The 18,020-nt window shown below is 37.3% G+C and overlaps 1 protein-coding gene across 1 annotated transcript; it reads right to left on the bottom strand.

The window, feature by feature from the left end:
- Window positions 1-1,171: 1,171 nt before the first annotated feature.
- Window positions 1,172-17,698, bottom strand: MTFR1 (mitochondrial fission regulator 1; the record flags this gene model as incomplete). The annotated part of the gene is made up of 7 exons (XM_082014987.1): window positions 17,618-17,698; window positions 14,187-14,285; window positions 8,586-8,704; window positions 5,154-5,395; window positions 3,275-3,527; window positions 2,923-3,091; window positions 1,172-1,231 (listed from the first exon to the last, which is right to left on the bottom strand). The coding sequence occupies exons 1-7, from the start codon at window positions 17,681-17,683 to the stop codon at window positions 1,172-1,174; spliced, it is 1,008 nt and encodes a 335-aa protein (XP_081871113.1). The 5' UTR covers window positions 17,684-17,698.
- Window positions 17,699-18,020: the final 322 nt, after the last annotated feature.

Raw genomic sequence — 18,020 nt, forward strand, 5'->3', positions numbered from 1 at the left:
TATGGCCAGAGCAAACCTTGGCTTCCTAGAAGTGTGCTCTCTGGTTCCTCAACAGCTTTTTTCAACCAGCCCTTTCTACACCTGTGGCTGGAGACATCGGCTCAGGTGGCTGGTTAATGAACGAGATCTGTACAGGTCTGGCAGCAAGTAGCTGCTATGGGAAGTCCCCAAAAGTGCTTCCCCTGGAAAACGGGTTACATGCAACAGCTTGTACCACCTCTTCCCTGCACATAGGTCTATGAGGGCTTGTGCAGCCCCCAACTGCTAGAAACCCATCTGGGAACTCAAGATATCTAGGGATAAAAAGGTGTCTGTGAGTATCAATTAGCACAGCTGAGATGAACAATATACTTTTGGCAGCTTGCACCCCACAGTACTGTCTATCTTTTTTTTTCTTACCTACACCACTCCTATGCTAGTTACCACATGCTCTGACATTAATTATTTTACTCTGCTGCTATCTAGTGGTTATTTTAAATTCACTGGACTACCTACTCACAGAGGCTCCCCGAGCAGGATCAGTCATGCACTCTTTACAGTGGCCAGAGGATGATACAAGTAGGTTTTGCTCTCTTACCCTTGCAAGCTCATTTGAAACAAAACAAAAACCCTGCACAAAAATGTGCTGCTTCTTAAAATGTCTCATACCAGGTGACCTCTGCAGCAGCTTTTTCACTTTCAGTAGGAAGCAGAATGCATTCAGGTTTTCTTTGGGCTAAAAATTTGCTAAAATGAAGTCTAAAAGAAAGACTCTGACATGAAAAATTCAGTATCTAACTAAACATTGTAGTGCAAGTTATAGTTAGAGCTCAAATAACTGATATTAACTTAAGGATGTATCACTATCAATTATTAACATGTACACAAATTTTTAAGGTGGTCAGTTATGCACAAACAATGTTGTATATATAACTTAGTGTTAATAAACAAAAACCACCACGTAAGTCTGAGTAGAAGGCCAGGTTGGAATAGAAAATTAATACCTGAGTATAACGGTCAAATTTATTCCCCTTGATAAATCACATACAAACATGTTTAGTGCCTCAATTCTATGTTTCACATTAGTTTTTTTCCTGTGTTGTAAGAGACCACTCAGTACTCGTGCTATTTGCGACATAAAAGATTTCACACAAAACAGCTTAAAACAGTCTTTCATGTAGTGATCAATACATTAAGATTTTTCAATTAAAGTCTTCATTTTTCCTGTAGACTTCAGCATGTGCGGTCCAAACTGAGAAGGAAAGGAGAAACATGTTCAGATTGCTTTGAGCAGAAACCTAGCTGAACTATTATCCATGCAAGTTGTAAGTAAAACTTAAAAGAGACAGAATATGTCTTCCTCACAAGAACTTGGGCAGAGATAAATTCCTTTATCAACCTGCTTCTCTGCATGTGGATTTCACCCACTTTGTAGCCATTAAGTTAAAGGGAAACTTGTGTCAGCAATAAGCTGAAAGCACTCAAATGAGGCAGCTAACCATCTGCTGGAGCAGCTCTGACTACAGATAGTTCACTGTAGTAGAGCAAAAGAAGAAGATACATGCAGTTATCTTCAGAATTTGACAACCAGTTGCTCTAGCAGCAGTTTAACAGTATTTCTGTTCTTGCTTTATCCTGCATTCTTGTGCAAATCCTTTTAAAAAACTGTATCATACAAGGATATCATACGAGGACTGACAGATGTTTATTAGCTCATTATGGATCAACATTCTATCATTTAGCAAATGAAAACCTTCCATTTTCTTAGCTTTTGAGGACTTGATGACCCTTAATCTCCCAATCTCAAAAGTGTGACTGTAAATTTCAAAAGTGGAAAGTCATAAGAACCCCATGTGTGAATAAAACACTGCCAACTGATATTCTTTTCCTTGAAGTCCCAGCGATGCTGGGGAAAAAAGTGGTTGATTCTTGGGGAATATCTAGCCTTTTAGTTATGAAGAACAGCCTGAACATTACAGGAATATACCTTAAAGGCCTAAATGAGAAGGCAAGTAAGTCAGCATTAATAAGCTGAAGTACTAAGTTTTGTGGCTTGGGAGTCTTACTTTCCCCAGAACTTAATTCAGAGTGCAGACAGCTCTTTGGGAGTTTTCACGTGCATTTTTCCAAACATAGAAAGGGAAAAACAACTCTTTATTATTCCTCTCTAGTTGTACAGCACAAGGCTTCAAGGACTGCTTACTAACAAAACTGATCTATACTAGCCCATTTTTTAAGTAACTGTATATTGCTAGAAACTTGCATCTTGAACACTCACCACTTACTTAAAAATCCCTTACTCAAATTTCAAATCAATCTGAAATAAACCAGAAGCTATTAACTTGCACCATGATGAGAATTTTAAATGCAATTTCATTTTAACATTCTCACACTGTAAAGAAACTGCTTATTTACTCAGCATTTCCAATTATTAGAATACAGTCCTTATACCAAGATCCAGCAGGCATTCTGAACCATTTACTTTCTGCATTCCTAGGAACAGCTGGCATGTTTCAGGACCTTGCTTCAAAATTTCACATGTACTGTCTGAATGGTTAAGGTTGGCAGTAACAGGCAAACTCCATTCTGTTTTCTGATACAGTACCAGTACCAAATCAAACCAGATTTGATACGAGCCCTTAGGAATCGAGTTTTCAGAACATTGCATGCTTGTGGCAAAAGAAAAGATTTTTGTTTTAAAAAAAATAAGAAAACTGTAACAGGGCTTTTTAAACCGAGGGCCAAAAGAGTACGCAATCTTAAGCCTTGATACAAAAAACGTACGATTGCCACAAATCCTGGTGTATCAGCAGTACTTCACAGGGGTTTGTGGACAGGGATGCTAGCTCATAGGTATTTGCATATGTTGGCAGAAAGACATACGTTGGGTTTTATGACAAATATAATTTAGCCCAAGCATGTGTTCAGAATCACGATACTCACCAGCACGACCTCAGTCTTTGTCTTTGTTTCAGTCTTTGGAATCACTTTTTCTGTTTCACTTTGGCTATCATTTCGGTATCGATAAGCAAATTTCTTTTTGAGAGCTTCTGCTATTAACGCTGCAGGATCTGTAGGGTCAGCCACTTTAGATTTTGTACCTTCTGATGATCTAGAAAAGAAAAAGAGAAGTATTAACATAGTCCAAAACAAAGCTTTAGAAGTTGTGAATGCTTTTGTATTCTGTTTGTCAGATGTCACACCAGCATCTGTCTCACCTTGAAATAGTTCTAAGTCATAAAAACATACTGTTAATGCAAACATCAATACATTGATTCTTATTTATATTTATTACCTTTTCACTGAGCGTAGTTTCACGCTGTTCATGTCTTTGAGAATTTCCAGCATGTTTGGTATTTCAGATTTCTTTGGCCCATTTTCTGTCAGATTCTGTCCAGAGTTTGTTTTTTTGTTTTTCCTTTCTTTAATAAGTTCAATTGCAGACATCCTCTGTTGTAGACCAGGGGGAGGGAGTGGTGGTGGAGGAGGAGGTGGCGGTGGTGGAAGTGCAACAGAGGCAGCAGCTGAAGCAACTGGACTTGATCCAACTACAAATAAAAATGCATTGCACATCGGTTTACTTGTAAATCCCATTTATATCTCTCAAATGCTCAGGTAAGAATATGGCTGTAACAGATTCAATTGCCGCCCCTCTGCCACCTTTAGATTATCACATAACATCATTCCTAAACCACCTAAGTAGACTCATAAAGCCACACAAAAATCCTTCTGGAAGAGAGAAGCCTTCTTTGAATTTCCAGTCCAAATTCTAGGTGCATTCATCTCTTTACTGCAATGGGATGGACATCACAACGTCTTTTAGTTATGCTCTGCTCCTAATGTTATGAATATTTCGCTTTCTTCTGAGAGGCAGGTACTGGGCTGGAAGTCACATACAACCTGCCATGTGAGCAGTGTTTCTTCCTACTTATCACAAATAAGAAATTACCATACAAGATTTCTAAATGTAAAATTCAGTGGTCAAACAGTGCTTAAATTGAAGCTTCTCCCAGCTCTCTGAGGTTAAGGATTTTTGGACCAGCTAACCATCTATCTGAAGATAGAAATTCTCACGATAATCTTGATTTCAAGTTACCTGCACTCTTCAGGTAAAAATTGATGTTATAAATATAATAGCAGTAATAACTTGACAAATAAATGAAGAAACCTCTGCTTAAATGTACCTTTGAAGAAATCAGCAAAACCAGGTCAAGCCAGTTTTGAGGCTTGGAGTATAAAGTATGTAAAGATACACAGTAGCTAGTACAGAGAAGGCTACCCTGTGTACATGTAGGCATACACACAGCATCACTACCATATTCTACCAGAAGAGGGAGGTAAAGATGATAAAATCAAATCAAAATTTAATTTTCCTACTAAATAGAGCTAAAGAGAAAATGATGAAAAATAAGTTACTAGTTATTTCACAAAACCTGCACGATAATTACAATTCAAGAATGAGACCATGTGATCCTTAAAACTATTTCGTAGTATTGAATATGAACAGTTAAGGAAAAATAAAGAACATCTGAAAAATTAGAATGATTTTATACATAAACATAGGAAAAAACTGTACTTGCTAAGTGACCTAGGAAAGAGTGAAAACCAAATGGTTATCATCTCCAGTCAACAAGGGTCATCTCCCACTAATCTTTGGAGATGGTAGACTTAAGAGCTGGAAGGCAGTCAGAGGTGAGGGAAAAAGGAGAAAGAAACTCACGACAAGAATTATTACTCTGTTTACTACCAGAAACAGCACACCACTTTTGGTTCCATCTTAACAATGTGTTTGATCCCAGAGATGATTCCAGTAAACAATTAATCTCCTTTTCTGTTACTTATTTCGTAAACTTGAGAGGTATATTACATATCCTAAAAGTGTAATTAGCATTTCATATGATTACTTCATGATATCAGACAGCCTGTTTCATTACTGGATCGGAAGACTTAAGTGTTAGCAATTAAGTTACATTATTTTAGTTTGGTTTAAGCCATCGTGTTTATCATGAGCTTTGCTCTGAGAGCTATTTAATACTTCTACCAAACTAACCAAAACAGTATGGAGAAGTGTTCAGTGTTGCAGCATCTCACAAAAATGAATTAGCACATTATTAATTATAAAAGGCACAAATTAATTAAGTTAATTTGTGCAAAGAGTACAGCAAATTTAATACCTGCTGTCAGGTTCTGTTGTTCTTGCAAGATTACAATTTTGGCTATTTGTGCTCTTAAAGTGGCTAGTTCATTTTCTAGAGCACTAATCTTCTGCAGAGCTTCTTCATTTGCGGTTGCTGTGCTCCTGGACACTGATGCTTCTTCCAATGAGTTTTGTAAGGACATCTGTCTGCATGGGGACTTCCCACAAGGATGTAATTCACTTGAAAGAGGCTGGGCTGGTTTTGACCAAACTTCTGACCTGTAACAAAAAAACCACAAGATTCCCTTTTTAAAAGCTTTGTTATAGATGAAAACTAACACACCGTTACATACAAACCAGGAATAAAAGTTGAAGGCCAACTTTAAAATGGGCTTTACACAAATCACTTCCACTTCCACCAAGACATCATATGACTTAAAGTAAGCAAGAGCTTCACATCCTTTCAGTTTGCATCACGAGCTGTATTTCTTCTCTTCCCCTAGCCAGCTTTTTGTGGAATCCTTGATTTCAGGAGAAAAAGGAAATACATTCCCCCTCACCCCAATCTATTTCTCTGCCTCATACCTATTATATTTTTTGTTGGTATTAAGATTTACATATTTTTTTGCCCAAATGCTCCCACTTTTCCCTCACGGGCTGCAAAGTCACTTGTAGTTGATTCTTTTGAAGAAAAAGGACGAGTTTCTTAGTTCCACAGCACATATTTATACTTTGGACTTCTGAAGGGACAGTCCTCCGTTTTAGCAGCGTTGGGAGTATGGAGTATGTGAAACAGCTTAGTGGCGCAGGGGCTGCTTATCAGTAAATGGGAAAAGGTCTTACATCTAGTTTTCTAACACAATAAATAAAACTATAGAGAAGGAAACTTCATACAGTTCTAAAGCATCCATACGCTTCCCTCCTCTTTCTCACAAAAGCATGAAAATGCAACTCTGTTGCCTTCCTCTATTACCCACCAAAGCTCGAACTATGTTAAACACTGAGGCATTACTGAGCATCTGCAGTCAAATAAGCACTTACAAAAGGTTTCATTTACTGAAGACACCACCATTTTTAAACAGTTTATCTCAAGGTTCTGAGCAACCTGATCTAGTTGGAAGTGTCCCTGCTCATTGCAGGGGGCAGGGTGGACTAGATGACCTTTAAAGGTCCCTTCCAACCCAAATTATTCTATGACTCTGTATGAATTATTGATAAGGGTTAATGACAACAGATTATCATAAACATTGTAACTGCAAAATATGACCACATACTTAACTCCTCAATCTTCCTTAGCTTCAATCCCAAAACTTCTCAGGCAGGTCAGGATTCCGTTATTTATTAAAACCAAAGAGTAAGAACAGTCGCTAGCGAGGACTCTTCAAAATGTGTAGAATGGCTCCAGACTAATACAGTTTAAGAGCCCCATCGCTCTGGATTCATGGATTAAGCTACTCTGGATGTGCATCATGTTAGATCTGCAGCTATGCTAGAGTTAAACCAAGAGCCAAGATTTAAGGCTAGAACAAGCCCTGTGCTCTGACCACCTCAATCTGGGGTTAGATACACATTTGAGTATTCCATGACACTGACAGAAAACATCAGCACAACTTGCAGAAATTTGATCAAGCAGAAATTTGATCCAGCAGAATTGAATATTATCAACGATGTTAAAATTTAGGTGGTGTTATCTACATAGGAATAGAGAGTAACTAAAGCTGAGAAGAGAACAGGGTGCTTCCTATAGCAGCCATCTCCCTGCTCTCCCTAAATAAGGTGGAAGGAGCCAGTGGTCACTTCACCCTTTAAAACCTGCCTTCTGGAAACTCTTTAAAGGAACAGAATCGCTAAACAACAAAGGGTATTTTCTGCTCGGAGCAGTAATAGCGTTTTAAGGAAATGCCTTGATTGGAATCTAACACTGGGGAAAAATACTACGCCTGAATTGTCACTACTGCTCTGACTAGGGGTAGGGGAAAAATGATTTGTCATTTAGTTGCTTCCTCTATAAAACTGCATTTGCAGAAAAAATTATGTCTGCAAGACTGTTTACTGAATTATACAGTGAATATATATTTAACTATGTGATCTTGTTTGAAACAAGAGACTTTCAAATGCCTGGAAAACACCTAATGCATGCCAGTTCTACTACATAATACTATGCACAGACGTAATAAATGGTGCGCATTGAAATACTCATATTTGCTAAGTAATTCACTTACCATGCTCCATTATAAGCTGTTTGCCTTAAGGTCACTATATATCTGCAAGATTATTTTAGTCCCATCCCACATCCATCTGTCCCCCTTCCCCCCTTCACATGCAGACTTCTCAGCAAATATGCAAGTCCTACATCTTTCGTAACAGGTTCTTTGAAGCACCAAAGAGCTATTCTCCGTGATGTCTCCATTAAACATAACAGCTTTACAGTTCAATCCTTAAACAAAATATTTCCATGCAAGCATAAGTAGTATTGGCCAGTTAATTTCCTTCACACCAAATACACTTTACAAATAGTGTTTCCCAAACAAGCGTTGATGTCTGACTCCCCTCTGAGTTTGTGAAATTAATGTGGCAGTGCCAGAACATTTGTTATGCACAGCTTCACTGTGGCAAGTCATGTTGGAGGGCATCTAGGTCATTACTAACCTATTTCATGCTTTCAAATTAAGAACAGTATCCTCCAGTAATCTCTGAAGCCAACAATCTGTGCCCTTCTCTGGAAGGTTAGTTTGTTTAGAAGAAAAACTTCCTCTGCACTACAGAATTGTACCTTTATTTCTGGCTAGTCTGAGCAGCAATTTGTGTAGGCTGGAATACAGAACTTCATCACTTCAGCCAACCTATGCAGTTACAGTGCTATGTAGTGCTCTTTGTCCAACTCAACAGTACCTATCCCATCATTCTGGACACAGGTGTGCTCAGATGCTTCCCTGCCAGGTTTTGTTATGAAGATCAAAGACGAAATATAAACCATAATTTTTTAATTCTCCTGAGCAGGCTGCAGAGCCTTAACCAAAAAAGTGAAAAACTATGTGCCAATTACTGGATTGTCAGAATGACCACTGCTGCTAATTAGGAAGCTGCACAGTACACCACCCCATATTAATGAAACTCTCAGGAGAATTGGAGAATCAGTGCCAGCAATTGTGCCATACCACAGCAGACATTTTTGTGGGGACAAGGTTGCTTAAAGCTGTCACATGCTATTCTTTGAAATAAATGAGTAAATAAAAAACACAGTCAAAAAAGCCAATAAAGCCAATCTCTTCTGTGTTCTCAAACCAGTCTTTCATTCACCTCTACTGCTTCTTTTCCAGACTCTACCTTTTCTATCACTCTTCCCCCTCTCTTCTCTCAGCATTCAAGTGCTCTCCATTAATTGCAATGCACAGTAGATTCTCAACTGGACAAGCTAGGCTTCCCGCTCTCAGTTCAGAAGTTCAAAGAGAAGACTTGAGGAGCATACCTGAGCCTTGTAGAGTCTTCACCACCTTCTTGAGCAATCCATCCCACATCTGCAAAGGAGGCCACTGCATCGTCTCTAAGTTGATACGGATGGTTTTCTTCTGTGGCATGAGAGGTAAGCTAAATTTTAAAGACAAAATTGAAGGTTTTAGAGTCACCATTCCCAGCCCAAGTCACAGTTATTTTACTGAATACTTTTAGTGAGGCTACATGCAACTATTAACACAGACATGCATGAAACATATCTGTAGACTCAGCACACTTACTCGTCCTGGGCTTTGTCCAGAACCATTTCACTGACTTCAAACTATTCAATCTAGTCTGCTGAACACTTTACAGAGGTTCATGGCTAACTACACATACTATCACATGACACTACTGAACACTAAAAATCCAATGCAAATTGTTACCTTAAAGACAAACAAACATTGATATTCTCAAACAGTTTGCTATATTAACTCAAATAATATGTTTTCAAATTATATTGATGACCAGTATTTAAAAGAGACTTTAAGGCTACTAGTAATTCTTAAGTCTTTTGCTCTGATTTAGTATTATTTTGAAAGTGAAATTCTGGTGAAGTATGTTTCCCTTCCCCTACAACTTCCAGAATTTCTGTACAAGAATAAAGGTGTATACATCACACGGGGGAAGGCGGGGTGGGGGGGTGGGGGGGGAAGTGCCATTTCTACTAGCTCAGTAATCACAACGACTTTGAGTGAGAGGTAGGATGCAATCATAACAGAATACACTATTTGCTAACAATCTTATTTACAGCGTGCCAAACAAATTAACCATTTTCCAGCATGGTTCTGCCATTAGCTTTATAGCTGTTTGAAGCCAAAGGTGAGCAAGGCTCCAGAGACTGGAACCTTAGATTTACAGCTAAGTGACCTGAATAGAGATTTGAAAAATTGTTTGGACCATCGATAGCTGCTCCATAGCCACAACTATACAAAATGGTTTCAAATCTACTTTGAAATACTGGCTGCTTCCCCGGTTAGACAAAGGCTTGTGTACTCACTCACTGGACTACTGAGCAGCCTGGTCTCAGCATCTTAGCATATAAAAGCTACTGAAACATCTTTTAGTAATGTCTTCTGCTCAGTCTGCCACCTTGAGTTACTTATCTCCAACGCAACAATGCCACCTCTTTTGCTTGTATGACATACAATCCACAGGCCAAATTTGCATGAGTTGTTGCAGCTGTTTAAGTGCTGCCTGCTGCTGATAGTGGCCAAGAAGCAAGTAATGCTGACAAAGATGGTGGTAGTATGCAAGCCTGTTGAAAACAGCTTTGATCCAGCCTGTTAGCACTTAAGTCAATTTTCAAGGCAACTCACCTCTGTAAGAGGAAACTATTATGTAGCAGCAACTATGAAATGTTCACATTAACCTGAATTTGCAGCAGACCTATCACAGTAGGACTGCAGTCCGGATGAGGTGAAACCATTTCTGAAGAACATCCACAGATATTTTAATTGTGGCCTTTGATACACAAATCCCAGGATGATAGAAGTTGTGAGTTTGGTGTTGTTTTTCCCCAAGAATTGTTACTAACAGCTTTGGAAATCGAGATTAGTCACCTTTACCTCACATTCTTGCAACTTGTATGTGAGTCTTTATCACAGCTCCCAGGAGTGTGTATTGGCACCATCAGATCATTTGGAAACAACAGGGTTTTTTCCAGGTAGCATCAGCACAGATGGTAATATGTTTATCACATTAACAGTTGTGCCTAATACCATCACAGTCTGCCTCTCTTTAAAACAGTCTAGAGAATACTATACGGCATGGTAGGATTTTCATTGTTTACGTTTCCTTGGCTTTTTTCTTTTTTAAAATAAAAAGACATTTTCATGACCACAGCATCTGTATTAATGTTAATGGCAATTCAAAAAATCCGTAATATGTTAGCCACTTCTTGCAGGTGATACAGATTTTCCTGATAGTAATGGCCACATGAGGAACTATTACCATGAAAAGACTGAAGGCACATTGAAATAAAGGTCCTACACATACTTGCATCAAAAATAATTTTATAAATCAACAGTAAGGGATGCATTTACCTCTGCCAGGTTTCCTGCATTGTGAGATAAATAACTTCTAATCCAACATTTAGTAGAAAGCCTTCTGTTATGTTGTGATGCAAGTTTCTTCTTCCTTTTTTATTCATATTTATATGTAAACAGAATCTGCTTGTTACCCCATATACAGATGTTTCTTTTCTCTATCCCTAAAAACAACAAGGCCTTCCACAGCAGTGGATTTTAAATTTTGAAATTAATTCAGAATTTTTACTTTAATTTAGAGGTTAAAAGCCAACACTTAACTCTTAAAACCTTCGCTGTCTGAAGAATAATGCTTAAACTGTGACTACCCTATTCCCCTCTAGGCAATATCAGCTGAAGAAAACTTGGATAACTGCTCTGCCAGCACCTGAAATGGAGAACAGAGAGCTGAAAACAGAGGCCAAATTCTACTGGATGGCAGGAACTGAATGAAACAGTGAAAGCAGTCTGCTTCTCTTTCTCTGGAAACTATGTAGTAGCTTACCCCACTTCTTTCACAGGCTTTTTTGCCTATTTTAGTATGCATGCATGCTGCACACAGACACATGCACACCTGTGGATTTCAGACCCATTGCTCCACAAATTTCTGAACAAAAGAGTACACACACTGTACTGTTATAGCGGATGTCATAGAATCACAGACTATCTTGAGTTGGAAGGGACCCATAAAGAATTGAGTCCAACTCCCAAAGAGTCAGCCCTGCCAGTGTTTCCTCCTGGTCTTGAACCAGGGATCTTTCACGTGTTAGGCGAACGTGATACCCACTACACTAAGGAAAGACTGCTTGAAGATAATCACAGCAGCATCCCTACTTTTTGTTTGCTCCAGGAAGTGGAAAGTAGAACAAATATTTTTATACATTTAAGGATAGACTAAAAACTAATTTCAAATTACTAATACAGTTAGATATCAGGCATTTGGAAATACTTCTTGGAAAGACAAACTTGCTACGATTTTTCAAATTAGCCCAGTAAATTCTACATGCACACCAATTCCATAGCAGACTTCTATTGAGTTATCAGGTTTCCATCAGACAAACAGGAGAAGCACGGGACTAGAACAGAGATGCTGTAGCTGAAGGACACCATCTTGAGAGACAGTCTGATAGGTTTGGTTGAATCCACCTAGGCTATATTGCTAAGTTTAAATTTATTTTCTCCTAAAGACTACAGATAAACCTAAAAAATATGACAGAGAGAAGTAGTATATGAACCATTTTCCTTTGTTCATGCCATATAGAGTATATAAGGTAAGCTCTGCCACTGCTTAATGAATACATAAGCAGCATTTAGCAATTAATTTAAATGTTGACTATGGCAAGATCCACAGAGACAGATACTACGACAGTCAGTAGACCTCAAAACTCAAAATGTTAGGCTACTACTCATTTTTTTCAGACTAGATGAACAAAAGCATACTAGAAGAGAAGAAAGAATGAACATAACAGAGCGATTCTTTCAGTACCTCTTATCCATTTATCATAAGGAAAATGAAGACCTGTCGAAAGTTTGTGGCTCTTAGATGAAGTTAGAAACACTGATGATATACATGCACCCTCAGATAAAGCAGTTTGCTTTGGTTTTTAAATAAAGTCACTTACAGCAAGGTTCAGTGCATGGTCCTTTCAGAATATAGCTAAAGCAGGCAAGAAAGAAAGAGGAAGAGACAGCTATAGGAAAGCGTCAGTTGCAACAGCATAAAAAATGATGGAGACCGGTATTGAACTTCACTATAGAATCTTAATGCTAAGATAAAGACATAAAAAACAGATGTTAGCATCGTACTTTTACATGTTCAGCAGTTTATATATTAAAATAGTTTAAAGCCTGCATAAACCATACCCATTTGAATGTGTTTCAAGGCTCAAATTTTAAAATTCGTATTTCTAATTCAATAAACTGACAATTGTACTTCTATTTTTAGGATCCTTTCCTTTCATCTAATAGAAGAAGAATGTTTAATACTTAATGTGCATAAAATCTAAGCAAAGCTGACTGAACGTCTCTTTAAGAGGAAAAAAGGCAAATATTTTACTTATTCTAACGCAAAAATTACATGAAGACTAAATATTATTACAACACTGAAAATATTCAAGAAAAGATTCCCCAGGTGTATCTTAGAGCTTTTTGCAAGTACATAAAACAGAAATGTCTTCTTTCATATACCATATTAAGAGAAAGCAGTATTTAGCTAACTGTCTGCAAATGAGCATCATCTTCCCTTGTATGGCCTTTACAGCACAGAAAATCAAGACACATTATAGGAAGACTTCACTTGCTTTCAAATCTGAGGCACACAGAGCGTTATTGCTGGCATAACTACTATTAATCATGTATCCAAAAGTTTAAACCCAGCATGTCATTTTGTTGTCCTTCTCACGTGCATATATCCCCACCCCCACAACATACATATTTATTTTTTAAGTTTCACCAAGCCACTAGTAGTGGAAGATTGTTGCCTCATCAATGTAATTATTTAAGAGAGGCAAAATGTTAGCATGGCTTTTACTATCTCACTGAAAAGGCTTCTATAATAACCTGAACTATCTGATTTTGCTACTATAATTTCACAATATTGTTCTTACATTTCATGTAGGATAAAGATATTAATTTAAACAGTGAAAAATTTAGCTGTGTGGAAATTACCTTGTCTTAGTGTGGGTGATGATTCCCACCATTCATCTTCATGTTCCTCACTCTTGCTTGGCCCAGGAAACATTCCTCTCCCAGCTTGAGTTTCAAACACTAAATTTCTCCAATTCTATACCCACTCCCTATCCTTAACACACACAGAGTTGAAGAGATTATGTGTAACAGCTTCCATTTTCCCATCTGTTCCTGAAAGACTTGTTACAAAAAGCAAGGATTTTCTTCTCCTTAAGATTTTACCCTCACTCTTTACCCTCCCACTGTATGCAGTTGAAGTTAAAAGCAAAGAAGCCAGAAAGCTGCACAGAATTGATGTTCCCCTTTCACCTAGACAGTGGTAGCCTTTTATTTAAAACAAAAGCAAACAGGGTACTCCTGTTGCCTTGTTACTAATTTTTTACTTTCTGATAAAGTTGTTTATTTTCCAAAATATTGAGTAACAATGTTCATCTTTACATGCCTCTTAAGCCTAGCTTATAAATACTGTTTATAGAAATAAGTTTCAAACATTTTTCTCTTTTATGAATATATTTTTTCCAAGAATAACTTTTTAATACTGTATTGCCTCATTTTAGAAGTTCCAATTTCCTTAGGAAAAAACTTTGTTTCAAGTTTCATTCTGTGTATTACAGCAACATGGATTCAGGTTTTAGGCAGTACAGAAGCTGAAGAATCCATATTGGAGAAAATCTAAACTGGAAGTGGGAAGAACAGAAGTAAACTAATTCTCCTATGTGCCCCGTTTATCATATTCTGCTTTTATAAACCCTCTAGTCATTTATTTAAATGAACTGCATATTTGCTTAAAATCTTTTGATGCAAGAGCAAATCCCTTTATCAGTACAGTGAAACATGTATTCTAAACTGTTGAGGACACCTACCTGAAACTGAACTCTTGGACACTGTATAAGAGAGAGGTTAGTACCAATTTTTCTTACAATACTTCGAGATGAACCATAAGGCTTGCTTGACCAAAGCCCCTAGATGGGAAGGAAAAAGAAGCCAGCTGTTAGGAAATTGTTTTTTACATCATATTGGAACAGTTTTCCCTTACACTTCCATACTGTGCTTGTGCTAAATGTTTATTTAAAGTTATTCCTTTCATGCTAGAAAAGAATATAATATACATATACCAAAATTTGTATCAGTGAACTCCTTACATTCTATAACCAAACTGGCACAAAACTGGTGTTTGTCATTACAATATAGCTATGGCTGTTTAAGTTCAAGACAGCCTTTGCATTAAGTTTAAACTCAAAGCAAAAAAACAGGTAACACAGAAGGATTCAAGAGTTGGAAGCATCTTCAAAAGCATAATTTACCTATTTTCAAGACAGAAAAGAATCTACATTGGGTGAGGCACCTCTTTTTAAAGGGTTTCAAGAAAAGCCACTCAATCATGAAAAATCCAAAGTTATGTAATTCTACATTTCCCAAAATATCTTTTTTTCTTTTTTAATTAGTTTTTTTTCCTCTTCTAACACAGGAACAGTGTCTATCAGTCATAATAAAAATAACTATCAGCTAGCATAAGCATGAAAATAACTGTGAAATTAAAGAGCAAAGAAAAGGGAAAGGGGGAAAATAAATACATGAGAATTAAACTTTGTCCTAAAAAAAAAAGAAAAAATACATTCACCTAGAGAAAATTGCACACAGCACCTCAACACCTCTGGCTTCATCAGAACTGTTTCTACTGCAGTTCAGAGTTCTTCTACATTGTTTCAACAGGAATTGAATTTGCTTTCTTTTGTTGCACTTAATGACCGGAATGTTTGCTCTACTACTTACCATAGTTGTATGAAACAAGACTTTAATCCTAGGAAAATACTACAAAATGAGCCAGAACGGAAGCAAAAAAAAAGTCCAGAGAGAAGTAGGAAAGATTTCAGAACAAGGAAAGGCAAGAAAAACAATGCAAAGAAGAAAAAAGAATAATGGGAAAACTCTAACACAGAGCATGTTGTTAGTAAACAATATGAATACTGTACGGTAATTTAAAAAATTTGGCCAGTGTTTACTTATGGCTGTAGATATAAATTTACTACTCAGACCTTCGTTTTTGAAGGCTCATAGCTTCAAGCAAACTCAACATCCTGTTAGAAGATTGCCCAACAAAGAAAACTTTGATAAAATCCAGGCTATTAACACTAAAACAACTCTCATCTGTTATGGCAATATTGCCTGTGTGATTAGTGTAGTGCAGCTCTGGGAGTTTCACAACACACAGCTGAATAACATTTTGATATACTAAGCAAAGATCACTACTCTTAGATTCTGAAGGTTCTATTAAAAAGAAAAAAATATGCTTCCTGGTATTTATCCCCAGACTGTATTATCTCAGAAACCTCACAGAAACATTTTGCCTCTTTCTAAACAAGTATCTTTCCTTTCTCTGGCTTTATTGGAATGTATATATTTTGACAAAATAAATGTGCACTACCTGTATGCTATGCTAGATCCTCCCATCAGAGCTGCAACTTTGCCATGAATCCACTCAGACCCATTTTCTCCATTCTGTGAAACATATATTCTCTCACTTAATATGCTAAGTTTGAACACAAATTTTTTCAATGCAGAGTACTCTATTGATCCTGCATTTTGAATTCCTCAAAGACCTCACATTTGTGACTATCACATTACTGTTTGTCTGTATGTCTGAGCAAATAACAGGTAGGTCAGGAGCCTTCAAGAAACAGTCACTGACAAATAGTACCACAGTAATACAGCCTCACTATTCACAACAGATTCTGATGTTAGAAGCAGAAGTGTTGGCGATAGTCCCAAAGCAATGTCGCATTGGAAAAAAAAATACTAGTCAAAGGAAGGCTTAATTAATTACAGAAGTACTTCCACAACAGCAAAAGAGCCTAGACTACATGCTGTATTACCAACACAAGTGCAGCACATTTTAAACAAGTGGCAAAACTTGTTTCGATATCGCTCAGACCACAGACAAGATGTTGACTAGAACCAAGATCCTCAAAAATATTTGGTGCCCAAATGCCCTTGGGATTGTTCAACAACAGTGGTTTGGTGCACCAGTTTTGGAAATTCAATATATGCTTGGACAATATTTTCAGAAAACTGCATGCAAGCTGTGCCAAAAGGTATGCAAATAAAGCCAGCACACTGCTCAGCTGAGCTAGTAAGTCTCAGCACTGCTCTACCCAAGTTCACACAACTTCTTGTGGACTTGAAGCACTGGCAGAGCAAGTCTGCAAAACACCACTTAGTCATACCCTCTTATTGCACCAGTGTTTTTCTGTTGCCCAGAACAGCTGACACTTGGAAATGTAATTGCATTATCACAAGCTTGATACAAGTAGAGAATGAGGGGAAACAGATTAAAAACTTGTTTCTTGCCGCCCTATTTAGGCTGAAAGATGTTAATGACAATGACCACAGCAATGCTCATAGTAGCCCAGCATACTCTCGTACTCAGAATTTTCAAAGTTACACTGCATGAAATCTCAGATCCAAGTTTGAATAAAATCCTAAAATACAGATTCTTACTGGTAATTTTAATTTATAATGTATAAATATTTTGCTCTCCATAAACTGCCAAGATTGATAAAAGGTTCTACCACAATAATCCAGAGTAACTGCCTTTTTAAGTACTGTACATACCTGTTTTAAAGATTTCCCATTGTTAAAACATTAAAATATTTCGACAGTTTACAGGGATTACTGCATTGAGGTCAATACTTCTACTCAAAATAGCTTCCTAAAGGTCCCAGTGACAAAGCAGTTGATGTGTAGCAGATCCCTCTCCACTAAACATTCAGAGAAAACCCTATAAACACTTTTCTCCAAGAGGAGAGCTATGCATGCACATTCCTCTGTTTCCCCAGTAAAGAACACAACCATGTTCCTCTCATGTACTGTAACACTTTCAGGAGAGGTAAGTAGAGCACAATTATCATCATCTCAGTTTCATGGGGCTTTTCATATCTCCAAGATAAGAGCAAAGAAACAAGATCATTTAAGAATTAATATCACTGTTAAAAATCAGTTGAAAATTTTCCTTCAGCCTCAGAACACATAGAAGTCCAGCAGAAAAAGCAGTGTTTACAATGTAAACAGTTTGTTGTTAGAGCTAGAAAGAACTGCATGGTATTTTTAACACATATATTGCTCAATTCTTCAGTGTCCAAGTAGTAAGCTTCATACATTTTCAGCAATGCAGAATCATACGAGACTGAGTATACTTAAAAGTGTTCTGCTGGAACAGATAAGCAAAAACTAAAATACATGAAGTGCTTTCTATACTTGATTTTCTGAAAACATGAATCAAGTTTGAAACACTTACCGATTCCATGTTTATTCCAACTTGTTCAAAAGCCATCCTAATTAAGCGCTTAAGCCAGTAAATCATTTGGAATGGAAAAAGCCTTCCTGAACTTGGGTTTAAGCCTTCCAAACCTACAGGGCTGCGGAGATTCCATAGTACTTCTGAAACAAGAAACGCAAGAATTCTAAACACATGTTGTGGAATATATACAGAAGTAAACTGCTACATGTACTCCTAAAAAACCAAGTTACTGAAAAAAAGACATGTTTGATGACAATTCCTAGTACTGCAATGAATAGGCATTCAGAAGGCATTTACTTAATACAGGTGACAAAGATTTTTAGTAGTGTCATTTTTAAGAAATCAAAGCTGTTGCAAAGTTAATGATTAAAAAGCTGGGGAAATGTTTGCTCACTTGAGC

This window comes from Phaethon aethereus, assembly GCF_964289735.1.
Source record: "Phaethon aethereus genome assembly, chromosome: 2".
NCBI classification, from domain to species: Eukaryota; Metazoa; Chordata; class Aves; order Phaethontiformes; family Phaethontidae; genus Phaethon; species Phaethon aethereus.